We start from the raw sequence: 13651 nt of genomic DNA on the forward strand, positions 1-13651 counted from the left end.
CCAGTGCATCAACAATATATACTATCCTAACTCCAGGCTTTTAGTACTTGAAAACGTTAACTTATGAAAACATATAAATACACGGGGAAGGTGAATGAAGTGCAATTGGACTTTAAGGCCTGTGTTTTACTTTAGGGGGTACACTTACATTGTTTGTACCTAAAACCTGACAGTACAAAAACCTTCTTTCTGATACAGTCTTGTTCTATATAACTTAACTATAAAATCAGGCCTAGAATAGAAACTGGGGGTCAAATTCTCAGGAGCAATGCTACTGTTTGAGTGATATTACGCTACACACTTGTACTTTACAAGTCATGCCTAGTATGGTAGTTCAGGGCTAATGTCTTTAGAATTATGTTATTGCTACAATAGTATTGCACTACACAAATACATACATTCTTACAGTACACACATAACTAAGTTTTCTATGTACGTATCAGAAACAGAGCAATATCAATCAGTAGTAACGCACACACCTTCACAAAAGGGAAAACAGACACCCCCAGAGAGGGAAACTCCTGCTAACAGTCAAACATTCAAACCAACACACCCTCATATTTGTAACAGAGGGAGACAGAATGAAACTAATACCATATATTCCCGCTCAAAACATATGTGGATATAAATACATGCAAGTTGTGTCCTTTCAAACACAGGAACATCATTTATTTAACAATGAAATACAAACATAAGATCAGGATATGCATTTAATTGTGACATACTGTAACACAGAATTTATACATTCATTTACATGAGCTGCTTCTTAAAGGAAAATTCCTAACGCAGATATGTTTCACACTAGACTGGCATTTCTCTAATTTATTAAGCACATTTACACAAAGTCGAACAAAAAAAGGAAATTCAAGAGTCAGGACTAAAAGGCCGCCAAAGCAAGAAATGAGTTTTAAACTTTACCTGTTTTGATCAAAGTTCTCTGTTAACTATGTTTTTGTGCATGTTTGTCAGTGGAAGCTCATTCAAGTTTGGCAATTAATCACTAATCACTTTGTCTTTCTTTGAAACGTAAATGTTAATTTTTACATGATGTAAAGGAGTACAGTAAATGTTATGAAGACCAAACGAAATGTTCAGTACTGATGTTTTGACACTGAAAGTGAAGTAGTTTAGATTTGTGCAAAGGCAGTTATCCTGACTTACGCCTGACTTGTTGACCATAATTGTAGAGCATAAGAGGATCTGTAGACATGCCAAAAAGGGTGTGTAAATTATTTTATAGATGAATTACAAGCTTTCAATGTTAAACATCTACGTTCAGAACTAAGTCTACAAACTTGATTAGTGGAGAGTGATTGTGGAGACGGTCACAAACGGCGCTTCATGGCTGGCTGAACATAAGAGCCATCTCATCACAGCTGCATCTTTCTGTGTTTCGATCAAAACAGAGGACAGTTTATCAGTACTGAGACAAATGCAGGTACATTACATGACATTACTAGTGAAATCTGTAGGAAACAGAAACTATTATTAATAATTAAGTTATTACAGTTATTTAAACTGGAATCATGGAAAATATGGAACATTAATTGCTCAGGGATCCTACTTTAGCAGACCAAATGGACTTTATAAGCTGTTTCTATTTTCTATTTTCCACAAAAGCACGTTCAAAACACCAATGAGTGACTGAGCGATGGGTTTGAATGGAATATATTAACAGCACATTCATCTAACACCAAACAACATCACTATAAATCCTAATCGTAACAAACATTTTCGTTACATAAATCATAACTCACTTGGTGAAGTGATGTCGGCACTTCTTTGGTAGTCCTGTTTCCCAACAGACACAAACACAATGAAGTTAATAATGAGAAAAAGGACACAGGAAGCTTTACCTGTTATATGCATTGAGTAATATATCCTACACCTTCGTATAAATAATAGCAACAGATGAGAGTTTAGATCTGAATCGCTGTCAGCACAAGGAACACTGGAATAACCTTTGATGTAAAGACTGTAACACAGCTGTTATATGTCACATCATTATTTAAATACTACAGGCACAGTCATGCGCAAAGGTTTGAGTGCCCTTGGTCAAATTACCAAGTCAAAATCAGTTAACATACCTTCTATAGGGAACACACTTCTGTACATTTTAATGCATAAAATATCTTCATTGTTGAATTTAACATATTGCCTGTGCAAAGATTATGCCACATTTTATACTTTATTTTTTAGCAATATGTTAAACTCAGCAAATAAATAGAAGTTTTGACCTTTTTCAACATGTTCAAGTGTTTTCTCTGTAGAGGATGTATTCATTTATTTATGCTTAGAAAATCAACAACACCTGTACTTTGACCAAGGGTGCCCAAACTTTTGCATACAACTGTATGATAAGCTGTATCAGCAAAAAAGACACTCATGCCACTGTTAGACTTACAAAAGCACTAAGAAAGTAAAAGTGCCTAGTAAATGTGTTGCTTGGGTGTATCAGTTTAAAAAAAAGATGTGCAGAGCAAAAAGTGGGACTGATCACATAGGGACATTTTTAATATTTGGTCAATTATATTACCTTGTATGCAAGAATAAAAGCCTATTTAAATTCTTTACATGTAATACATTCTACGGTCAAGACAATAAAACAACATGTAATCTGTATGCAGGAGCAACAGAATACATGAATAATACAAAATATAAAGTACAATAAATATGTGTTCAAGTTGCAAGTGTAATATGACAGTATTCATGACTGTTTGGAAGTGAAGTCATGGTGTGCTCATATTTTCTGCCAATATTATGAACAGCAACACAAATCAATCAATCAGTCAGTCAATCACTAACTTTCTTACGCTCCTGATATTGATTAAACTGCTTATAACAAGAAACAGCCCTGTTAGCACCACTACCACTATCTGTGAGTATGTGTTTACTCACTGCTGAAGTAATACAATGTTGAGATCAGAACCACTGCCAGAACCAGAAGAACACCAACACTTGGCCAAAGCACCAGAGGTTTACAGCCTGTAACAGAACCAGTCACAGCAAACATTATACTAATGGTAGATAATATGGCAGATATATAACATCAGAATACTTGAAGGAATTTTCACAATATACAACACGCAGCGAACAAAATGACGTTAGGATGTTCTCAGAATTGCTTTATAAGCTACATGGACATTATTTTTGTAAGGTCCAACAGACGGTATGGAGGACATCACTTCTATTGTCATCACATTCCAAGAAAATCCCCATGAAAGTAGTAAATGTTTTGTATACTTCGGTATTTGATTAATAAAATTATCTGAATTTCTGTAAAAACAGAGGGACAACGTGTGCCTGCTGACTGCTGTAACTGAAACATCATTTCAAAACATACGGTAGTGTTTGTCTGCAACATTGAGAAAGTTCCCAGTAAGTTCTCCTCCAAAGAGACCAAAACAAAAAACAGAGCGTCCACTGCTGTTAAAGTTCCAGAATATCTGAATGCTCAGAAAACGTCTACAGTAAGTGTTCACACAATACCATACCTTTCACTGGCTGAATGTTAGATGGGCAGACTCGAGTTTTTGTTTTCTTTGGAGTCTTGATTATTGGTGGCGATGAAGTGGGCGGGGATTCTAGGAAGAAAAGAAAAAAATATTAAAAACGCAAACATACATAACAAACACAAACATGCCTGGTTTATAATGCATTACAGACTGAGTTATAATGCATTACAGCAAATATTGTTACAGAGACTTAGGAATGAATGAAGACAAACAATAAACATATTTTATATGAATTCTAAAACAGGGACTCTCACCAGCTTTTCAAATTTTCTGCACTGTTAAAAGGTAAAAATTGCATCATTAAAGGTGATTTAATGTGAAATGCACCCTTCTAGAAAAACTTCTAGTCAGAATTAGGAAAGCAGAGTCAGGTAGGAACCAGGTGTTCGAGTTTAAAGCACCAAGTGAGAAAAGTATGAAATGCTTACAAAACACTCCTTGAAGCTGAAGGCATTGGTTTACGATAGTTTTGAGCAGGCTTTCAGTTAAAATGTAGAGGTATATGCAGGTCCTTGTAAGGCAAAAATAATCCCCAAAAAAACTCCTTTTTTCAGATTTTATCATTATCAAAATCACATACAAAAAAACATTGGATAATATGGAAAACTTTGGACGTTTTGCACAGTAAATAAAATATATTTGCATTATGGTTACAGACATTGTGATACCTGGATCCTATCACCACCACTGTAAAGACTTCCAAGTCAGTACGGTTCTCTATAATGAATCACTTCATATCAAACAATCTCATCATCTAGAGAATTCAATTATGTAGTTTTATTTAATTTATTATTTTGGAATTCCCTGGTAAAAACTGGAGTGGAAATATCAAAAAAGAGGAGATTTTCATAAAATAGAAGCATCAACTGGACTTCCAGAGTGCGATACTGTTGCTGATTATACACTGTATTAAAGTATATGTAGCGTAAATCATCGGTCCTGTAGAAATCTTTGATCTTCCCTCCCTTTTCCCACTGAGTCTGTGTGGTCACTGAATAGGTAGCAAAAGCCAAACCAAATAAAACAAAGGTAAAAAAATAATGATAAAATAACAGGTTTAAATACATTTCCATCTATTTGGCTTAAGAACAGAGCAGCTAGATTCTTCAGATCCGACTAGACATCAATGGTTATGCACTGTATGTTTCTCAAAGATGTTCAGTGCAACTAATTTATGAAGACTTTCTAAAAATGTACATGATATTCTAGAGTTTGGAACTGAATGTTTTAAAAGTGAATCAGAAAAGGTCAAGACAACATGTGAATGTCTCCAGGTAGCACTTCAGCTCTGAAATAAACATAAAACTGATGAATATTAAAACTAGTGAACATAACTGTGCAAAGGCAGTGGCTGTTATTGCCACTATAGCAAATTCTAGCAACCACTAATGACTAAACTGTGAGCACAAATATCAGTTCAGGTCAGCACAACCAATATTGGGAAAAAAGGCAACACCAAAACAAAAATGACTGGCACTACATTTGAATGGAAGGCTAATGTGCTTCAGGTTCTCTGTCATTAAGCAGACTCTATATGGTTTTATTATGGGATGATGATACTTCTAGAAGAAACTGAGCTAGAGAGAGAGTGGTCAGCAAAAGGGTAAAACAGAAAAAGAACAAACCAAACTAAAAATAAACATTTCGGAGACTACAGTAGACTGAAATTCTTAATTGCGTCAGCTTCGTTGCCGTTCTGGCAGCCTTAACAGGTTCCTTAACATGGGATGATAATGATATGGGAAAGGCAGTGATCTCTGGACAGCGCTCTGGTCAAGGAATTTTCCAAGACAATAAAAAAGAAGGCTAAACTAAAACAAAGTGTCCTGAGACCAGATTAGAGTGAAATGCTGAAGCGCGTCAGCTTAACTGCCATGCAGACAGCCTTAACATGGTCTTAATAAGGGACAATGATGATGATGATGATGATAAATGATAAGCCAAGGAGAGGTCAGTACTTAGGTCAACCAGTTTTACAAGATGGTAAAAGTGAAAAACAACAATCTAACTAGAGAAAAAAGCTGAAGTGCTTCAGCTTCATTGTGCAGGCAAAGATTTCACTTCAGGAGATTTGGTCCAATTTATAGTCCTCAGTATGAGCTAATGATGATAACTGAGGGAGCTTGTGAGCGAGAGAGGGAGAGACAGAGGAGCAGAGAAAGTGCTTTTGGCACCTCCAGGCCTGATGTAGTATCCAGCTGGCATCTGGCTCTTCTGCTCATGCTTTGGACTGTTAAACATGCAGGAATAGAAGCCCGTCTCGTTCTTCTGCAGGCCGGTGATGCGCAGTGAATACGTCATCTTGGACCCCTCATTTGCAGACACCTTGAAGCGGGTTCCGTCGATGCCCTCTGCATGCTTCACACTGTTCGCGCTGTTACCAAACACGAGGAACTGGAGCTTTTCGGTTTCCTGGAGGAAACGGTACCAGTACACCTTCTGACACTGGTGGTCCGGGCACTCACAGGTCAGGGACTCTGAGCCGCCAAGACCGGGATAGAGAATGGTCACTGCAGACGCTGTGGGATGAACCAGGACGACATAGTGAGCAGAGCCTTATACATCAGACCATGGATCAGACCATGTAAACTAAATCTGATTATCCATAGAACATTATATACATCATACAATGATAACACTGCAGCACAGAGAAAGTGTACGCTCTGTCTTTGGTGGAACAATTATGTAACAGGACAAAGCATCAGACTGGAAAGAAAGGAGAGGAGAAAAGAACAAAAAAAGAGTGTTGTTTTGTAAGAACAGAAATAGCAAATGCCAGAGTGTTCGAAGGGCTGTTTTAGAAAAAAATGCTCATTTCACACCATCACCTTATTGCAAAATTGTTTTTCCTTTTTCCTTCTAGTCTGTCTGAGGCAAAATGCTAAACCCTCGTTGAGACATATGCAGTGATAAACCCATATAGGTGTTTTTTCCAGTGAGGAAATGGTGCGGACATCATCTGCATTGAAATATTTTTAATTTAAAACAGAAATGAGCCCATAGTCAGTAAGACAGTTGGATGGAATTTAAATAATAAAAAATATTTATACTTTTAAAAGTTTGAAAACAGCCGGATATATGCTCACACTTTTCTTGCATTCATCAAAACGCCTGTGTCAATGTGTCTGAAATATGAGATATATTTAGGAAATGTATAGATACTAAGACAAATTGCATTTAGTAACTTATACTTAGCATATAAAATGTATATCTTTTTTTAATAGTCATTTTTCTATGAAATTATTTCTATCTTTCCACTTTCTACATTCTTTGAACAGAGCGGCTCTCATTTACATTGTGTGAAAGTTTCATGGTGAATGGACCAATTGAAACGCTCCAAAACGACCTGAAAAACATTCTCTTTACATTAACGTGCATTCAAAGTAAATAACATGTTTGATTTCTACTGTAAAGTTACCATTTTAGAGATACATATTTTTTGGAACAAAACAACAATATATTCCTCTCAGCATATCTTCAACAACATCCGTTGAGCTGACATAGAATTTTTCCTAATTATATTACATAACTACTGTATTTATTAACCACAAACTGCAAAAAACCTACATTTATGAAGTTGCATACAAACGTTCACATCAGAAAAGTTATGCAGTTAATATAGTATGAAGCTTGTGTAAATGCTTAACCACACCATAGCAACAGACACTGCTGGGCCTAGTGTATACATCCACATCCATTTTTTATTCAACACAAAATTCTGAAAAAAGCTTATTTTCTTCATTTCATATATGTACAATAATCTGCTGAAACAGATATTATCAAGTAATTAACAGTTCATCCACTTAGCACTTCTATACAGCACTTGTTGACAGTGTAAAGGGCGTCCACTGACCGAGGCCTGATCCTGAGCTCTCTACATATTTCACTCCGACAGGTCTTTGATTTTAATCTGCAGTCGAGATGACTTACCTGCTGCTAAAAGGCCCAGGAATGTCCAGACACGACTGAGAGTCATGTTCGGCTGTTTGCTTTGTTGACACCACTCTGCGCGTGTATGAGCGCTTTACTGTTTGTGCCTGTCCTTCTTCTTCTTCTGTCATATAACAAGGAGGAACTGGAGGCTGTCAGGCCCAGCCATTCACTGAGCCTATCAGAGAGAGAGTCAAAGCACAGGCACACATGCGCACACACATACACATCCACAATGTACAAGAACAACAGGCCTCATTCACCAACTGTGCTTAAGATGAAATTTCTTCTTAAAACCAACTTACACAGTTTTCACAAAGAACACTGACGTTCACCAATGTTTTATTCAGGATTTGTTCTTAGGTAACAACAGAATCTGTGCACATTTAACAGCATAAAGGTGTGAACAACTCTGTGGTTTAAGACCATGTCATGACTCTGACACAGGCTTTTTATTAGGACCTTTCGCAAGAACTAATTTATGAAAAAACTTGGGAAGATATTGGTAAATGAGGCCCAGTGAATGCAAATGAGCTCATATATGTTAGATTTAGAGGTCCCAAAAGTCTCTTAAGTGACGACAAAATTAATGTACCGAATATATATTACTATGTAGTCTCTTCTGTTTAGCTTGTGGAATATGCTGGCAACAAACTGCATTACAATCAAAAGTTAAACGGGACATTTAGCCATTTCAAAACAAATTACCCCAAAAAGGAGCAGAGTGTCTGATCCAGTGACCACAAACTGTTGCTCAACCTGTTCTATTGCTGAGGATGAATTTGGAGATGCAAATAAAAATAAATCCATACACACAAAAACAAAAATTACACAAATAACTAAACTCTAAAACAGCTCATTTAGGAAAATTCTGCACTGAACTAATTTTTTTTCCCGCTGGGAATAACAGCCTTCTCTCGAACACGTTGTTGCATTTCTTTTAGAGCAACATTAAATGAATTAATTTCTCTCTTTTCCCACCTCAAGCCCTGAGCGCCGTTCCTAACGCTTACCCGAAAACAGGTGTGTGACCTACAGCAACACCTGCAGTGTGCCGCCAGCAACCTGCAACTCAGCAATACTGGAGTTAAAGCAAACCACACAAACATGGCCTTAATCACATATTTACTCCTGCTAGATTTTGATAAGACGCTTTATGACATAACCCTTTTTATATCACACAATGTAATTATAAAATTAGAGTGAAATTAGAGTCACCAGTTCACACACTTGGTCTGTTCAGCTAAGGGAGTAAGAATGATTATATTCATTGATAATAATAATAAATAAAAAAACATATCATTTTGTGAATGGAAGAGTGCAGCATATACAGAAGACAGTCTAAAGCACACTGTACCTTTAAGGGGGCCCATCTCTTTACCCTTATATCCACACATCACATTTGTGTGGATTTATAAAACAAAAACAGTCATAATTAATTTTACATAACCATTTTCAGCCTCTTTGTCCATTGAAATTAATCAGGCTGTTTTTGTTAGTTTGCCTTAAGATTTAAATATGTAAGTGAGCTCTGTTCTGATTATTGTTCTGAAACACTAAGTAAGAATAGGTGGATATATGTTAAAGGGGAACGCCACTGATTTTTCAAATGTTCTGCGTAATTAAATGGTTAAGATTTAAACAAAGTCATTCAGAGCAGTTTGGTGCAAAATTTAGCATATCACCCCACTTATCAGACTGTCACCTCATTGATCCCTGCCTCTGCCACTATACACCCTTTCACTGCTGCTGCACTCAGCACTTTAACTTTAGACTCATACTTTGCATATTGTAAGGTTTACAGGTATGACGGTGTGTGTGTCTGAGTGAGTGATGGTAGGAATGCATGTTTTATTTTGTTATATTTTATATTTATTTTATATTTATTCCTACACGTGAATGTCTGTCTGATACTGCACATTGTGAGCTCCTGTAACCAAAACCAAATTCCTTGTATGTGTAGAATACCTGGCCAATAAAGCTTGATTCTGATTCTGAAATGCTTAATTCTAGAGAAACTTAATGAATCAGAAAGGTCTGAATTCAAGCTACGTCACAGAAGGTTATTACATTAAATGGTTATTAATACTCAGCCTGATGTCTGACTTTGTTTACAGTATACATTTTTCAATTTATTCTAATCTGTTCATGGTGGAGGGATGCGTTAAGCATGTTCTAAGGCAAAATAGTCCCCAAAGAAAACCTTTTTTACCACTATTTCACCATGATCAACACTGCATATAAAAACCTCAGAAGACTTGTGTACGTTGGTGGTTTGGGATATTAAACAAAATGTCTATATTTGTGTTGTAGACATCAGGACCCCTGGTTCCTATCATCACCACCGCAAAGAAATCAGAGTTGGTAAGTTTCTCTACAAACGAACCATTTCACATCAAACCATTCTAAATGACATTGTTTACATTTCAACCACTGGATTATACAGACATCTAGAAAAATTGGTGGAATTCCACTGTAAAGAGGTGGTTTTCATGACATCACGAAAACAAATGAAATCAAAAGTGTGTATATAACGATATTTACATTATTTACAAACAAAATCAACTTCTTAAAAACTGAGGAAAATCCAATTTTCCATGATGTAGGCCCTTTAGAATAAAAAAGGATTAGTAGTAAGTAGGGCTGAACAATTCAAGAAAAAAATGAATAATCTGACTAATAAAGTGACTGTGATTTATTAAGCACCAGGACTGAACGCTAGACTCCTAGTTAACAAGCTCTCTATTCATAGGTTAAATTGCACTCTTTAAAAATCACATTTTTAATATAAAAGTGATTCATTGTTCAGCCCTCATTGTAAGTAGCTAAAATCATTTGAGTGGTACATTAGTTTTGAGGGGAAAAAAAGCTTTGCAGAAGTAAAGAAATGTCAAAAAAAAATGGTAAAACTCACCCAAATTTCATCTTCCAGCACTGACAGTGGAGCAAAGCATTTAATAATGCATTTGTTTGTTTCACATCATTTTTACACCAGTAGCAATTCTGGCCAATGAAGGTACAAGTTACTTTCAGCATCACTCTGAACATTCCTGTACTCAATAACAAATCAATGATTAAAACAACAAAGTGTCTGGAAACCATAGGCACTTGGCATTATGCGCAGTCATGAATCTGGTCTTAATAAGCGTTCATATGAGTGACCAACCTAGAAGGAAAGTTATCTATTAAAGAACCATCTTTCATTCTGTAAGGATGATTTAAATGAACAATGCTCATTTAACAGCAAAAAGAGTCACACATCATACTACGCTGGCACCAGATTTTGTGTGAATATTTCATGATGAATGAAGCAACAGAGATGGCCAAAAACACTTGTTTCAATAACTTCTGTTAATGTCAAGAACCAATCAAAAAACCAAAGCAAGTTGTCATTATGGAGATATGAAGTTTGTTATGCCAAACGTTTCATATATGCCTGCTTAATTTGTGCCTGTTGCACTGTGACACTGTTAAACTAGAGGAGCTTCATATCCTCTCCATATCCTGCAGACCATGCTGAAGCCTCAGCTGCCACACTCTGAGGTGCTCGAGGCTTCATGTGGGAGTTTTGGCTGCAGGCTTTAAGGCTCATCGCCCCCAGCCTGATCTGAAGGCCTATGCAGGCTTACAGAGGCTCCTGAGCCTACATGAGGGTCGTACGGGGGGAGGATGTGGGTGAAGCACACGCTTTGGGGGTCGAGGGTTCAACACAGACACTGGGAACAAAACCACATGATTCTTTGAAAACAGGAGATCTCGGGGGGCTTCAGAGACTGCTGAAGGTACCGACATGCTCGCCTCTATGGGGGGCTTTCAACTTTAAGAGTACAAAAGCAAACAAAAAAGCTCCGACGTCGGGAAAACAAGACTGAAAATTCAGAAAAGCAGTAATATCAACCGTTAAATGACACTAAGTGAAGTATCTACATGTTTCTCCTGAACTTATAATTCCATAATTTTGGTAAACTTATAGGAGAAGGAAAAAGATTCACCTTAATGTAAGCTTAAGTTCTCCTAATTCAAGATGGAAAGCCATTCAGAGTGGTTCATTATTCAAAAAAAAAAAAAAAAAAAAAAGTAACAACTCCAGTGTCTTTACAGTGGTGCTGACAGGAACCTGCTGTTGTGACATCTACAACACAAACATAGACATTTTATTTGCTATCCAAAAGTAAACAGGTGCTAAATCTGAAAAAATAAGTTCTCTTTGAGGAATATTTTGCCTCACTGCACCTTGTATGTACCTCCTCTGCCATGAGTGTGTTACAAAAACGTTTTAGACCAAAACCAAAAAACAACTGTAATTGCATCAGGCGGCATATTCATAACATTCTTAGGTAATAACTTTCAGTGAGGGAGCTTTTAGAGGCATTAAACTCTTCAAATGTCTAGTTCTAGCTTAATTCTATCACCATCACTGTGAGCAATTGTGACTTAAATTTCTTTAGAACACAGCAATTCATATCAAACCACTCTGAATGATTTTGTTTACATCTTAACCATTATTATTGAGACTTTTTCAAAAAACAAAGAGATTGCAAGATTTAATTACAAGCCACTTGAAACCATTTCTATTTGTCCATTCATCATGTAATGTTTGCACAAAGTAAAAGGCGGTTAACATTTCTGAAAGTGGTGGAAAAAATGAAAACTGAAAAAAAATTAGAATGAGAGTTTGTAATGACAGTATTGATATGCATATTGACATACAACACAAAAGTAAAACTAAAAAGAGTTCTTTTTCTGAACCATATCAAAGGTCGAAGACACAAAACCTCCTTGCCTGTATGGGCTGTTTTGATTCTGCTTAGTATATTTCACGGGGGCAAATGAGGTCTACTCCGAGGAAGAGATCGACCAGGTGGGAGTCAAGTGTCCTCATTTGCACCAAATACACCTGTTGTACATGCCAAAAATATATATCATCGCAAAAACACATAGCAGAAATGCATACATTCTTAAGAACCTTTATCATATACAAGCTTAGACCACATACATTATAATAGGGAAATCCTCAGAGCAATAAGACATGGAAGAGGTGGTCTTGGAAAAAACATTGTCTACATCAGATCATGACATAAAAGCTCAAAACAGTTGGTGAATTTGTAACACTACACTTTACAGCACCTGCAGTCTTTGCTTTTCCACACCACAGAGGAGAAACAAGTGCAGATGAACAGCGCCCCCCTGAGTCAAAGTTTGGAATGACAGCTAAAAAAACATTAAAGCAAAAGTTCAGCCAAAGTAGCAGGAGCAAACAGCAAGCACTGTGCAAATTAGGGCAGTAACATCAATGTAACGTTCGGAAGGCATGTTGCTGAATACAACTGCAATATGGTATTGAATGCAAGCCCCAAAGCAAATCATGGCAATCAGCGGATTGTACAGTACTGTGCAAAGTCAGAGATTACACTTTATTTTATTTGCAAAACTGATATTAAATACAAGTTTTTAATTTTTAAGTGGCAAAACATTTAACAGAAAATTACAGAAAGGTCTGCAAACTAAGCATAATACAACTGTCACCATTAGATAAACAGTACTTTCATATTTGAAAGAGAGGGGAAAAAAAAAAAAAAAAAAAAAAAAAAAAAAAAAATCAAGCTCCACTCTTGCTTCACATCTGAAATAATCCACAGGTGTTTTTCTCCATCCTTACACTGTGAAAAGACAAATTAATGCTATGGGTCTGAAAGAATGTGTAGCAGTCAAAAATAGTTACTGAGAGAAGGAAAAAATACAAAAAAGAAGTTTTGACCCTGAACACTGACCCTGGACACCTTGGATTGTGAAAATCAAGAAATGCAACCAACTTCTAAGACTGAACTTTGGAGGTTTGGAAAAATAACATGCAGATTTCTTTGAAGAACTGAAAACAAGTTTCTGAAAACAGGCAGGGAAGCAGTAATAAAGGCAAAGTGTGGACACACTAAATACTGGCACACACTAAATCTGATAGTGTGTCCTTGAGGTTTTTGTGTATTTTACATTTAAATACGTTTGCTGCTTTTTTTCCTTTTGCTGAAAAGTAAAAAAAAAGTGGACTTAGTGGCTGTTTTGACTGAAATAAATGAAAGGGTGGTCTCTGACTTTTGTAAAACACTGTACATTCCATTAGCTATTAACTACATTAGTATATTTGGGCTGCCTACTTCTTTAACCAGGCAAAACTTGAATCAATACGTCTATGACTTAACAAAACATAA

General features: G+C 36.4%; 1 protein-coding gene across 1 annotated transcript; it reads right to left on the bottom strand.

Annotated features, from left to right (window-relative positions):
- Positions 1–697: 697 nt before the first annotated feature.
- On the bottom strand, positions 698–7580 carry LOC108436869. Its single transcript, XM_017713594.2, has 6 exons — positions 7446–7580; positions 5690–6034; positions 3495–3584; positions 2899–2985; positions 1758–1791; positions 698–1386 (listed from the first exon to the last, which is right to left on the bottom strand). The coding sequence occupies exons 1-6, from the start codon at positions 7489–7491 to the stop codon at positions 1371–1373; spliced, it is 618 nt and encodes a 205-aa protein (XP_017569083.1). The 5' UTR covers positions 7492–7580; the 3' UTR covers positions 698–1370.
- Between the last annotated feature and the right edge of the window lie 6071 nt (positions 7581–13651).

The sequence above is a fragment of the Pygocentrus nattereri genome, chromosome 16 (genome assembly GCF_015220715.1).
Source record: "Pygocentrus nattereri isolate fPygNat1 chromosome 16, fPygNat1.pri, whole genome shotgun sequence".
Lineage (NCBI taxonomy): Eukaryota > Metazoa > Chordata > Actinopteri > Characiformes > Serrasalmidae > Pygocentrus > Pygocentrus nattereri.